This window comes from Colius striatus, chromosome 6 (genome assembly GCF_028858725.1).
Source record: "Colius striatus isolate bColStr4 chromosome 6, bColStr4.1.hap1, whole genome shotgun sequence".
NCBI lineage: Eukaryota > Metazoa > Chordata > Aves > Coliiformes > Coliidae > Colius > Colius striatus.
In genome coordinates, this window is record NC_084764.1 from 2,869,004 (window position 1) to 2,882,256 (window position 13,253).

Here is a 13,253-nt window from a genome sequence, read left to right on the forward strand (position 1 = left end):
AAGACACACGTTAGGGTGCTGTACATGCCAGCAGGAAGGACATGTTGTCCAATCAGCTTAAGAAAGAACGAGACACCACAACAGAAATGTAGAAAGAAAGGCAAACATCTACTTACTTCAGACCTGGATCTGTTTCTCCATATTCATCCAAGTAAGGAGCAGGATACAAGCAGCCCCTGGTTTTACCTTCGATGAGGACAACTTTGCACTCCCTGATTCTTAAGGAAAAAAGAGCTACATTTAAAATGCAACTCCCAGCAGTGTATTTACTTTTTGGTGAGTCACACTTCAAGTCAAAGCAGCGTTTCTTTATCTCAGAGAGAAAGAATCAAGTGTCTTGACCACATTGTGAATTTTGACCTCCAGCACATTAAATTCTGGTAGCTACTTACTTGAGAAACATACAGACTCCAGCTCCACACTGCAGAGCGTGAGAAGTACAGGCTCCCAACTCCTCGCCGTTCACCAGTTCCTGGCAGCAAGTATTCTGGGAACACAACATAGCCCCACAGAATAAACACAGCACTGGATGTTTTTGTTCGTCATCAGAAGATCGTGGGCATCTAGAAGCAACCAGAACATGAGGGCAGGAATTCAAAGCTTAAAGGAAATGTTAACTACACAAAATATTCCTTAAAAACCAGCAGCAACAAGAAGCAGCCACTAAGCAAATAAACACAGAACCACCCAAAACAAAACCCTGACCTACAAACAAACAAGAACCTGAGACATACTATGTCATAATCACAGTGCACATATTTGCTTCCTTTGGCTGTTTTCACATTGCTTGAAATAGTTCATCTGCACAATCCCTGCTCTGAGCAAGATGTTGGACCAGATGATCTGCTGAAGTCCCTTCTAACCTGAATTATCCTATGATTCACTCTTCCTGGCATAAAACAATGCCAACCTTCTGGGCTTCTCTCGGCCAGTGCAAAAATCATTTCCAGGCTCATGGCCAAACCAAATGCACATTGCAAAGGTGAAAAATAACCAGCAGGTTAAGCTCTAGTAATTGTATATCATTTCCAGTCAAACACCAGTGACTTCAGTTACTCAACTGCTGTGCTTCACATTTCAGATTAACATGTGGCCATACTGGCCAGTACAACTGTTCACACTTTCTGCAAAAGAGTTTCTGTGCAGAGTTTTAACTGCAGCTGAAGTGGCTGCAATAACATCAAAGTGACAGAACACCTAGGATGTCAGCCAAGTGTGGCAACATCTTACCTAAACTGAGAGGCTTGGTTCAGAAGGCAGCTATAGTCCTCAGGAAGCTCTATTAAACTATTTCTTTTCCTAGGATACCTGGGTAAGAGAAAATGAACCATTAGAGAATAATAAAGAGAGTAGCAGAGAACAAAATGGACAGCTATAAATTCCTGTAGGCTCTTGGTCCTTGCTGCTGACCTCTGCAGGTCTAGAGCAGTTTGTCAGTCCTAGAAGCACAAGTGAGAGGCTCCATATTTCAGCATCCCAGAAGAAGTGATGACATGCCTTTTCTTACATAACCCATGTGGATGAAGACACTGCATATTTCAGTTAAGATTCTGGCTTTTCTCTAGGTGAAGCTGGATGACTTGTCTAACTTTTGGTAGTAGAGCAGGAGGGAGTAAACAGAAGCACCCTTACTGCCCACAATAAGCATTTCAGTCTTTCAATAGTTTTAAGTCGAAAACAGAAGTAAAACCAAAAAGCCCCCCACCAAACTTACCTTACTGCAATGCTTTTCCCCTTCAAACAACTCAACAGCACGGGGTCAGCACACCACCTATTTCAAACAACCACAGGTGACAGTGTTTGGTTACAGACATTCAGGATCACTCAACTCAACTAGTGAGCAATAAGCGACCACAGAGTAGAGGGAAAGCAGTGACAGCTCTAGCTAAAACTTCACAAACAGCTACCCTTTAAAATCTTGCTTCAGGAAAAGAGCTGAAGTTTGTACACAGGAGAAAAAACCTGTGTGAAAACCAGCAAAGCTTAAAATTACCAGCATGCACATGAAAACACAGAGTTAGCATGCTTAAAAATGCAAGCCATCGGCAGCACGGCCGTGTTCTCCAGGGGGCTGCAACACACAGCTCCTTTTGGAACACATCTGCCAAAGCTACAGTGCAAGAAAATATCATATGCTCCACTAGGGAAATATTTATGGCTTGTATTTAATAACCAGCACTCACTGGTTATTCCACAATCCCTACTGCATGTTGTTGCTTGCTTAGAATGGCCACATGTGCCTACCAAAGCAGTGGCAGGTATCAGCAAGTTACTGAACAGATGAATCTGTACGTCTAAGGTATCTTTTGGGCTGTTTCAACAAAAAGGAGGAGAAGGGAGAGAGAACTGTGGCAGATGGTCAACCCAGTAAGCTTCATTTAACACATTTCCCAGCAATCACCAAATTCAGTCTTCTGAATTAAGATTCTTTCAAAAAACATATGGGAACTTCCACGATGATTTGACAACTGTTACTATGACATTAAATGTGTGGCCTCCTACTTGAGAGCTCTGTTTCTGACTGGGGACACTACCATGGAATTGTGTCTCTAGTGATCACACTTTGTCCTCTCTGTTCCCATATAAGCACTGTGTAGGGACACCAGACACAACTTGTGTAAAATGTCATTAATTTGCAAGTTATTGTATAGACTACAACGGCAGTTACAGTGAGATGGCACGCAGGGAATCGTTTCCATCAGCTATAGGGATTGTAAGTTGGGAGTCAGCATCTCAAAATGCCACTAAGTGGAAGGAATCTATACAACAAACAGAAGAGAGGTAAAAAGAAAGCAGAAAAAGCTAGTGCAAGACAGAAAATTCTGCCCTGGAGCAGTAACAATCATCAATAGAACCAAGTGCTCAAGGGGCATGTGACATACACAGAGACATTCTGCAACACAGTAAGTATAGCAGGACTTTTCTCAGAGTTGTGGGGATTCTGGTTACTTTAACCTGTTGGTTTTGAATGGAGAGCTTTAACAATTGCCTCTTTGCCACCACATTGCAAAGGACACCATTCTCAAATTGTGTCTTTAAAGCATCGAGGTAAATTCAACACCTGCCAGTCCACTGTGGAAATCCAGAGAAGAAATGCTACAGAGCCTCACCCTGCCAGCTACACAGCTGTCCATCCTCCTTTTGTAACTCATGTCATCAGCACTCATGCTGCAGACACCAAAACTCAAGGTTTACAGTAACTTCTTTCTGCATGAATCATTTCATGTGGGTTTGCAAGCACTAAATGGTGACTGTTTCATGCTTAGTTACACGTTAAAATACAGAATGCTTCATGTTTCTGATGTGCTTTAAGGGATTCACATCAAACAAGTGTTTACAACTCTAGCATGAGCTTCAGCTCAATCATTTTCAAACAAATTTGATCCAAAGTTCCCACAGGGAAATCACAACAGAAAAATGTGGCCAGGCCAGTGGCAGTCAGTACCTCTGGAGCAGTGGATTTACTGTGTCCCAGTACTCCTCAAAGAGCAGGAACAAGTTGGTAGGTAGGGAGAGGTAATTGCAAAGTGCCTTGAATTGCCCTTCTTCAGAAACTGCAGAAGAAAAACACAAGCAACTGTTACAGTGTTTCAGCACTGCTGATTAATTCACTCACAACTAGAAACCTCCTCATACCTTTTCTACTGGGCAATATATATCCTAGAGCTTCAGCACAGCTCCTAGCCAGTACACCTGGGTGTAATCCCATTGACTTCAGAGCTACAACAACCTGCATGAGCTGAGGATCTGCTTCAGCTTTAACTAATTTCACATGTATTATTACAGTGACTTCAAACATTTCTGGACAACAGAATTCCTTGCTTAAACTCCATTTCACTGCATAGTATGTAACCACATTTTAGCTTCTCCCTATCCTTTCAACCTGCAGCAACACTGGACGGGATGATCTCTGAAGGTCCCTTCCAGCCCCTACCATTCTATGATCAAGCCAGTCCTAAGGCATTACATAAAGTTGGGCTAACTTGTTAGTTTGCTGAGTGGTCATTTATTGGCTTTGCTGACTCACCAGGAAGACTCCTCCCTATAGAACCAAACTTCCCAACCAGTTCCCTAAGTGACAAGGTTTTGACAATCAGATTCAATCAGATTCAGCCTTAGTTCACAGTTGATACAAATCCATTTAAGATGCCACATTTTGTCTCAGTTGCTCGTAGCAATTGTGGATCTCCTTTACAAATAGTTCATGTCTCTGTGTTTTCCTTCTTTGACAGGAGGCGAAACACTTTTGAGTTTAGTATCTGTAATGCATCAGGATCCACTAGGGAAGAGGTTGAACTTTTCCCACGTGCTTTATTTGCCCTCAGTCCTGGTTTAGCATTTACCAACACTAGCAACTACACAAAAAGGACAGGTTTCATCTTGGGGTTTTCTGTTAAAACATACTGCAGGCTGTTTCTCAGGTGATGTCATCTGAGTCCTTAGAATTATACTTAAATCACAGAGTCCTTGTATCCACAAACACTATCAACACATCACTCATAAGTCATACATTTGCACATCACCAGAAGTATTTCCTTTTCATCCCCAGTCTTACTTTAATGTATTAACTAGCGTTAAGTTGTTGGCAACACTTAAAAACAGTACACAAAATCAACATATAGATACATTTGCTTTCTCATATTTACCTTGTAGTAGTTCCTCAGGTGGAGAAACTCCCAGCAAATAATGAAAAAATAAAGCAGCACAACGAAGGTAAGGCATGATGCCTTTTTTAACACAATCCCACACAAGCCAGCCTGGAATATCCTGACTAAAGCAACTGTAATACACAAATGAGAAATAGCTGCAGTAGTTCACAGTGCAAACCCTCCAAGCACTTTCACATTCTGGCTAGCCTTGGTAGAATGGCAGCTGTATAGAAACAACACTGATCCACCCCAAATTCAGTGCAACAGCACCCGAGTTCCAACCTCCCCTCAGCCTGAGGGATGCACACTGAGCCCACGTGGAACACCTGCATTAAGGCTTCAAATCATCTCAATTTGTACTTCTAAAACTTAGAAAAAAGTAGCCAGTTCCTGCTCATTTTCAGCTAAACTCAAGAGAACCTGATTTAAACTGTGCAATACAGCACAGGTAGAGCTTAAAAACTAATAGCTCATACTTCATTGTAGAATTGACAACAGTAGCACTGAGGTTGTTTGAAGTAAAGCTGTACTAACCCCATTTTGGACAAAAGCCACTGCAGTGATACTTGCAGTTTGTGTGGCATGAGCATTGAGCCCACATTTCACAGTACCCTTAGCTTGCCTACAGCATCCCCACCCTCTCAAATCTTTAACCTCGGTTAAATGCACATGTTTATGTCAAGAGGATGTTCTGACAAATGCTGACCAGGACTTGCTGATGAACAACCTGTAAAACTCTGTTACAACATCACATTCTGCAAAACCATTCTGCTGTTGAAGCACAGAGAAGTCAGTTCAGAAGACACAGAAACTGAAACTACATTTCAGAGCAGGGTTGCCTTAATTTTGACACTTCATTGTGTATCTCAGTAGAGACACCTGATCTTCCAAACTGAACAGCACCTATGCTTCTAAGCTCATGCCTCAGAAAAATGACTCCTGCTGTTAAAATATCAAATTCCAAATGAGAAGAAGTTTACACCTAACACTTTGAGACAAGTGAGCAGCACTGTCAATCCTTCAGAAGCATCTTGGCAGTCAGCCTTGGTGAAGAAATATCAAAAGAGAATTTGTAGAAGGTGCAGACACAGTTTCTAGTTGATTTCACACACAGATACTGAAGGGTCTGTAGCTATACCTATCAAAAAAAGCAGCTAATGCTCAAAGAAAAAAGCAGCTGTGTTTAGCTTTCCCCCCATTTTACAGTAGAACAATTTCCTTCTTCCTTTGACCAGTTCCCTTTTTTGGATTGAGCTCCCTCCCCAGACAAAATAGATCTTATTTCTTTTGGTCCCGTTTTCTTTCTGTTGTCCAGTCCCTGTGAACTGCCCCCCTTCTAGGAAAATGCATTGCTGTAACTGAACTGCTACTTACCCACTGGTGTACTGGCAAACCTCTCTACAGAAAGCTTGTGCAGACTGTGCCTCCTCACTGCTGTCGGGCAATCGAGTGGTAGTGGACTCTGCACACAAAAGGATGAATCCCACTGTAAATGCACTTCATCTGTGACTCACCCCTTTTAAATACTGTGAGCTCTTTGTGTTAAGTTTTTGGTTTGTTTGGTTGGAGGCTCTTTAATTGCATTACAGACACATTTCCACTTTATTTTGCCTCATTACAGAATCACAGAATCTCAAGGGTTGGAAGGGACCTGGAAAGCTCATCCAGTGCAACTCCCCTGCCAGAGCAGCACCACCTAGAGTAGGTCACACAGGAACTCATCCAGCTGGGTTGGAATGTCTCCAGAGAAGGAGCCTCCACAGCCCATCTGGGCAGCCCCTGCCAGTGCTCCCTCACCTCAACAGGGAAGAAGTTTTCCCTTGTGTTTCTTTGCAACCTCTTCTGTTCCAGCTTGTACTCATCACCCCTTGTCCTGTCACTGGCCATCACTGAGCACAGCCTGGCTCCAGCCTCCTCACACCCACCCTTTATGAATTTGTAACACGAATGAGGTCACTCCTCAGGCTCCTCCAAGCTGCAGAGCCCCAGCTCCCTCAGCCTTTCATCACAAGGGAGATGCTCCACTCCATCACCTTTGTGTCCTTGTGCTGAGCTCTCTCCAGCAGCTCCCTGTGCTTCTGAAACTGAGGGGCCCAGAACTGGACACAAGATTCCAGATGTGGTCTCATGAGGGCAGATAGAGAGGGAGGAGAACCTCTCTTGAACTGCTGTCCACAGTCCTTCTAATCCACCCCAGGATGCCACTGGCCTTCTTGGCCACGAGGGCACATTGCTGGCCCAGGCTCATCCTGCTGCCCACCAGCACCTCCAGGTCCCTTTCCCCTCTAGGAGTTCATTCCCCAACCTGTACTGTTACATGGGTTGTTCTTTCCCAGACATAAGACTCTACCTAGTGCTGCCATTTATGATGGGGAGGTGAGTACCTGAGAGACACTAACAGTGTCCATCATTAAGAAATTGTGTAAAAATGCCAGAATTATCCAACCCAAACACAGCTCTACCTGTTGCTGAAGAGACAACGATCTGTGTTATGTGTGCCAGGGTTGTCAGATGGAAGAGGTAGAGGTGGTTATAGGCTGAACTAATTGATGAAGGTTGCAAGTCTACAGCATCCTCCCAGTATAAAGATGGAAAGGATAACACAACTCCCACCTAGAGGGAAAGAGAAGGAGAGCAAAGATCAAAGTAACAGGAATTATATTCTCACTATCCATTTCCATTTAATTTCTGGAGTCAATTTAAGCATGTTCATTTATCCTGACAGTTTTAACTCTCAAAGTGTGGCAAAAAACTCAGAGGAAAATATTAACCATCTGTGACCCTACAGTGTGGAGGAAACTCAGTTTACAGACACACCGAGAACGCTCATCCAGTCCCTACAGAGCTTAACTTCTGGCTTTTGACATAACACAAAGCACACTGGAAGAAGTGAGAAATGAGACTAGTTTAGAAAGGCAAAAAGGGCAAAACAGGTTTAATTTGGGGGGTTTGGGGGTCTTGTTTGTTTGGGTTTTGTTGGCTGAGGGTAAGGCAGGAAATGAGTGAGCGAGAGGGAAGCAGAAGTTACGTGAGGCCCTTGGAGACAAAGGAAAAGAGAGGGAAACAAACTGAGGGAAACAAACTGAGGGCATGCACTTCTCAGGGACTTTTTGTGGAGGTTTGATACCAATGGAGATGGTAAAAAGATGATTGAGATGGCAAGCATGGAATTCAATGAGACAGCAAAACCCTGGAAAGCTAAAAGAATGGCAGAACTGGAAGCAAACACTCTCACGTGGCCGTTGTTTGTATGCAGTGCTCATGTACAGTCATGCAAGTGAACAGATCACAACAGACTGTCTACAGGGTGAAGTACACAAGAATCCATGCTCAAAAAAACCCCTATTGATATGAAGAATGAAATGAACCTGCTTACCAAAACGTGGAACATGTCTACTTCTAAGAGGGATGGTGTGTCCTCCACTTTAAGGTGTGGTAGAAGAACTACAAAACAAAGATGGCAATTAGGCATTTGACACCTATTTTCTTCCTTTGGCTTAAACTGCAATAGCAAAATCTACAGACCCTCTGTGATTTCATAAAGAAGATGTTCAAGTCTCTGAACTACCTCATGAACAGCTTACCACCTAGAGGCACTATCAAGTATTTCCTCGTGACCAACACAATCACATCTTTAATGACTCTGTCTTCAAAATGTTGAGATCAAAACCTTTTATTTACTTCTCCAGCTCCAACAAAGCACACACTGTTAGGGAGAAGTCCACAAATGCACTTGGGCACTGCAACACTGCCTCACAGCCTAACCCACTACAACAGTCTGTGCCACACCTATAAATCCAGTGGAACGAAGGAAAGTCAGAGTGGGATTCACAAAGGCCACCACGCTGATCTGATCAGTAAGGAGCATGGAGGACAGCTGTATGCCTCAAACTGGCTCCCTCTGAGACCAAAATATTTGTAATTAGGCTGCAAGCAACCCTGTGAAAGCACTAAAAGATGGAGTCTCACAATGAAGATAGAGGGATGTCTGCTTTGTGGCTTTATCCACCTCTTCAGCACAGAATTGGAGTCGTTTTGAACGTTGCCAGAAACAGACGGTTACCTATCTGCAAATATCCCAGATCTGAGGATCCCCATGCCTAGGTAACCTAGGATTGCTAGGTCTTCAGGGACAGAGGATCTTTTGGGGGCTTCAGTGACACAGGGCTGGGTTAACAGAATTATTGATTGCTTAAGTTCAAGCAATACTCCATGATTTCAGAAACTCTAAGTCAGCACAGCCATCAGCAGCCTGACCTTTGCTCCTAAGCTGCATCAGTGTGTGCACCCTTTTGCAACAGAAAGCCCTGCAACGTGAAAAGCAGCGAAGAAAGGGAACACCATACCTCCCAGAAGACGAACCAGATGTTTCTGAATCAGGATCTGTGGTGATGTTGTCCTCTGAGCAGCTGCAAACTGCACTAATGCTTTAAGGCCACTGTGCTAGAGCGCAAGAGAAAACGGTTGGACAGGAAAAAAGCAAAGATGGAACCGTGAAATGAAGTTGTGAAAACACAGGAAACACATCCAGAAATGAAGTAGAAACATTCTTCCAAAATGCCCTTCATCTTATCAGTGTTAACACTCTGAGAGCTGTCTCTCAACAGAGAATGATCTTGATGTCAGGAGTTTCACCAGGAAGTTTCTCCCATGTGTGTGCTGTATATACACACGAACATTTCTTGGTTAAAATACACTGCATAACTTACTTGCCCATACCTGTCTATTTTGTAGGGATCCAAATAAAGGCTTGCCTTCTGTTTCCAAGAGGTTCTCTTAAAATTCAACACAGAAAAAAACCCATCAGTTGCTTTGTTCTGCAGGAACTGACGTAACATTTCTGTTGGAATACACTTAGCCCAAGATTAATTTAGCCTTAGTAAATACAGAGAGCTCAGCTTTTTAAAGCTCAACTTGACTCTAATGAGAAATCACCTGGAGTGGTACTGGATGTTGTACAGATCAACGTTTGTAACAAGCTTTTTAAAGCCATTTGATTCTCAGACCCTTCTCACTGGGGAGTTGTACTGCCAGTTTTCCTTCTACAGTGCTCAAAAACGTCAAGGCAGGTTGACAAGGCTGCTATCCAGCCACCTCACCCTCTCTGACTCACACCACTGTATTTGACTGCATTTTAACCAAAAGAAAACTGGAAAAGGAAATTCCCAAGCTGGAATACAATTCAGCTGTCCTGAGTGCATGGTTCTGAGGGGTTAATGAAGAGAAAAGAAGCCAATAAAAACAAGAAACCAACTTAGCTCAGTTGAGTGAAAAGGTACCAAGTGAAATGTTTCTGTGCTTTAGTCCCTTTTCAGAGATGAATTAATACATTTGAACATCTTGGAATGTTTTTGTTGTTTTCCTTGGGGTTGTTTTTGGTTGGGAGGATTTTAATTGGGTTTATGTGTAACTCTAACAGAAAAGGAAAGTGTTTTAACTTAGCCCTGCCACAGCTCAGTTTAAACACACAATATGTGGAGTTGCTGAGGAAACATGGGAAAAATCACATTTGTATTTTTCAGTGTCTGGCTTGAGGTGATGAAAGCAATTCAGAGCCCTTGGGTCAGTGATGCTTTGAACCTCCCCTCTAGAGACTCCACTAATACAGGTAAGCTAAGGTTCCTGCCTAGGCTGCTTGGCTATAGGCCTGTTAAATGCTTTTAGTAATGCCCTATTAAAAAAGGTTTTAACAAAACCCTATGACTAGGTTCAAAACCAGCATGCTTAGAAGGTATGTAGCCAGTTTTGCTTATAAAATACCACAGAAGCCTGCTCTATTTCCAAACAAAAATGAATCCAAGGACACTGGGTGGGTTAGGATAGCTCACAGTGGTCTCTTTATATATTGCTCTTATTTATGTAGAGCTATTACGATTTATACAGGCAGATTGTATAAGATTATACCATCAAGCCACTGTAAGATTTTGCAGTCCTGAGAAGGGATAAACCCAAATTATGCTTTACCTATACACTGGATGGTAAAAGCACAAGTGCTCCAGGTCATCATGGGAATCCTGTAATCAGCTTCATTGGGAGCAACTTTTAGCCCGACTCTGTAGATGGTGGTGGCAAAGAGAATAAGCATCTCCTTGATACTGCTTGAGTATTTGGCTCTGCAAAATGCAAGTCAAGATAATTCCAGTCCAAATTATTACTAGTGCTTCATACTTACTGGTAAATCAACCATTAACAAAGTCTAAGTTATTTATGAAAGACTTCTTGAACACAAACGTCCTTTGTCTACACAGAGAAGAAACAAATTACTAGTTTCTAGTAGTAAGAAATTACCTTTGCACAACAGGCTCTAAAAACTGAGAGACTAAGAGCTGCCAGGCTGGAAGGAGTCTATTTCTGTATTACATTTAGCATGCCAAAGATGTAAACATTTAAATCAAAGTAAAACATGATGAAAACACCAAAAGTGAGTAAGCAAGTGGAACTGTGCTGGAGTGAAAACATATCCCATCTCTTAAGGCACTTAAAATGGAAAGACAAAACACATTTTTTAGCACTGAGTTAGTTTATACAAATGCAGCTGCATGGAGAAAAGTGCCTAGGCAAAAACAGGTACAGATTTAACATCTTGTGCTATTCTGAAGTCACACAGAACTTTGTAACAGAAATATATAAGTATTAATTCTCCAAGCCTCTCCAGCCAAAAGAGCTGTACCACTAAGTGGGGAGTTTAGCCAGGCTCATACAAAGACACCACACTGTTTAAGTGCAACCTGCAGCATCTTTCCCACAGAGGTCAGTTATCAAAACAACTTGATTTTCAACCTGGTGATGACATTTGTACAAACAGCAGGGGTGTGTAAGCACTCTGTATAACTATGATGTCAGTCAGAAGCAGCAGAAGTTGAGTGATCTAACAAGAAGACAGATGAGTACACTTGAAAAGTGTCCATTCATTCTGTTTTAGTGGGTGACTGCTTTTGGCCTCTGGAATTGTAACAGACAACAAAGCCTTATTTCTTTGAGTAATCTGTATTTCATTATTGCATTCAAAACCAAGTGAAATCTATCCTCAAAACACATATTTAGAAGGGAAATGAAGGCAGACAGACATTAACTTGCCCAGAGGCACAGAAGTGACCCAAACCATGGGAATTGTGGATTACAAGATTCCAGACTCCTGGCTTTGTGCAAAGAGCCTAAGAACTACCAAACTGTATTTGACCAAAAGGTCCATTTAGCTCTGTACATATCTGATATTCAGCTAATGCTTAAGGGAAAGTACATGTAAGCCCATATTGAGACCACACAAATCACACACCTTTCATTCCACAGAAATACTGAAGTATACTTAGGTTAGCTTAGGGACAGTGAACATAATGCATTCAGTAACACTTACGAGGATTGAACTCCAAAACTAAGGATGGAATGGAATTCCAAAGCAGAGTTCCCCACTCCCTTGTGGGTGAGAGCTGCCAGACTTTCTTTCTCTCCTTCCAGAAAATTAAGAAGAAGAATGAGAGCCACATTAAAAAGCAAAGAAGTTGTTTCAATTTTACAGCAGAGTAAACAGCAGTGAGACTTCTTTTTATATTCAACTGTCTTGAAAACAGTTGTAAGCAGTGTAAGCAGACCTCACCAGCCACACTGCCTCCTGACCCTCCTCCTTAAGCAACGATTTTATTCTGTTCTCAGACTATTAAAAGTAGTGCTTTGCTGCTGAGGAAAAAGAACTTTCCTGCATTGTAAGAGTATGTTGATTAATATGTACATATTAATATGTATTAATATGTACCTTCTGATTTCTCAACACTCACACAGGTTATTATTTTGGCCTTTTAAAGTTAATGTTTCTCTTTTTTTACTACGCCACAGGCAACACAAAAGTTTCATTAACTCTGACTTGGTGGCTATTCTCTCTAAGTGCACATAATTTTCTTCTAGAGGGAAGATGGAAAGAATTTAACAGAAACCAGAAATCAAGACACTGTCTCAGAAAGGGCTATGACTTTATCCTCAGCTTTATTTGACACTCACTTGATTGACAGCAAAGCATATCCCTTATCTGAAGTTTTCTGTTGGCATCAGTCACAACATGATCTAGGTGAACCTGCTTCTGCAGGGGGGTTAGACCAGATGATCTCTGAAGGTCCCTTCCAACCCCTACCATTCTATGATTCTATGTACTGGTATCTAGATATCCCACAGAACAGCTTCAACATTAAGACAACAAACCTTTGACATTTTTGTCACTGTAGCCCGAAATCCTGACTAGGATAATCTCCAGCCACCTAGCAAGTGACAGAATTTGAGCTACTGCCTCTGCATCCTCACTGCAAACAGAAATAGAAAGGAAGCTTTAGTTTACACTCTAAGAATCACCTTATCTTTAAACACAGAGCACACATTTAGATCCAAACACAATAACTGAGTATTTGCTCAGTATTGCTGGCTTTACAGATTCTGAGCTAACAGCACAAAAGCAAGTATTAGGCTGAATACCACATCTAGGTAATTTGGGTATCAACTCAAAGAAACAGTTAAAGCAAAAGTGCTTTTTAAGAAACATTTTAAAACAGAATCAACCAAAGCAGTGTATTTGGCTCAACAGTCAGTAAGGAGACAGTCAGTGTTTTATACAGATGAGGA

The 13,253-nt window shown here is 42.0% G+C and overlaps 1 protein-coding gene across 5 annotated transcripts in view; it reads right to left on the reverse strand.

The window, feature by feature from the left end:
- The window catches only part of UBR1 (ubiquitin protein ligase E3 component n-recognin 1), a 56,614-nt gene that overhangs the window by 2,857 nt on the left and 40,504 nt on the right, over positions 1-13,253 (reverse strand). For 3 of the 5 annotated variants that reach the window (XM_061997596.1, XM_061997595.1, XM_061997599.1), the window contains 14 exons: positions 12,840-12,937; positions 12,004-12,097; positions 10,614-10,762; positions 9,369-9,424; positions 8,996-9,092; positions 8,026-8,093; positions 7,112-7,262; positions 6,024-6,111; positions 4,647-4,780; positions 3,446-3,554; positions 1,715-1,771; positions 1,231-1,308; positions 393-563; positions 117-218 (listed from right to left, as the gene is read on the reverse strand). In XM_061997596.1, the coding sequence (XP_061853580.1) occupies positions 117-218; positions 393-563; positions 1,231-1,308; positions 1,715-1,771; positions 3,446-3,554; positions 4,647-4,780; positions 6,024-6,111; positions 7,112-7,262; positions 8,026-8,093; positions 8,996-9,092; positions 9,369-9,424; positions 10,614-10,762; positions 12,004-12,097; positions 12,840-12,937 (1,452 nt within the window). Of the gene's footprint in view, positions 1-116; positions 219-392; positions 564-1,230; positions 1,309-1,714; positions 1,772-3,445; positions 3,555-4,646; positions 4,781-6,023; positions 6,112-7,111; positions 7,263-8,025; positions 8,094-8,995; positions 9,093-9,368; positions 9,425-10,613; positions 10,763-12,003; positions 12,098-12,839; positions 12,938-13,253 lie in introns of those variants that run through there. The other 2 variants (XM_061997597.1, XM_061997598.1) reach the window with 2 other exon arrangements.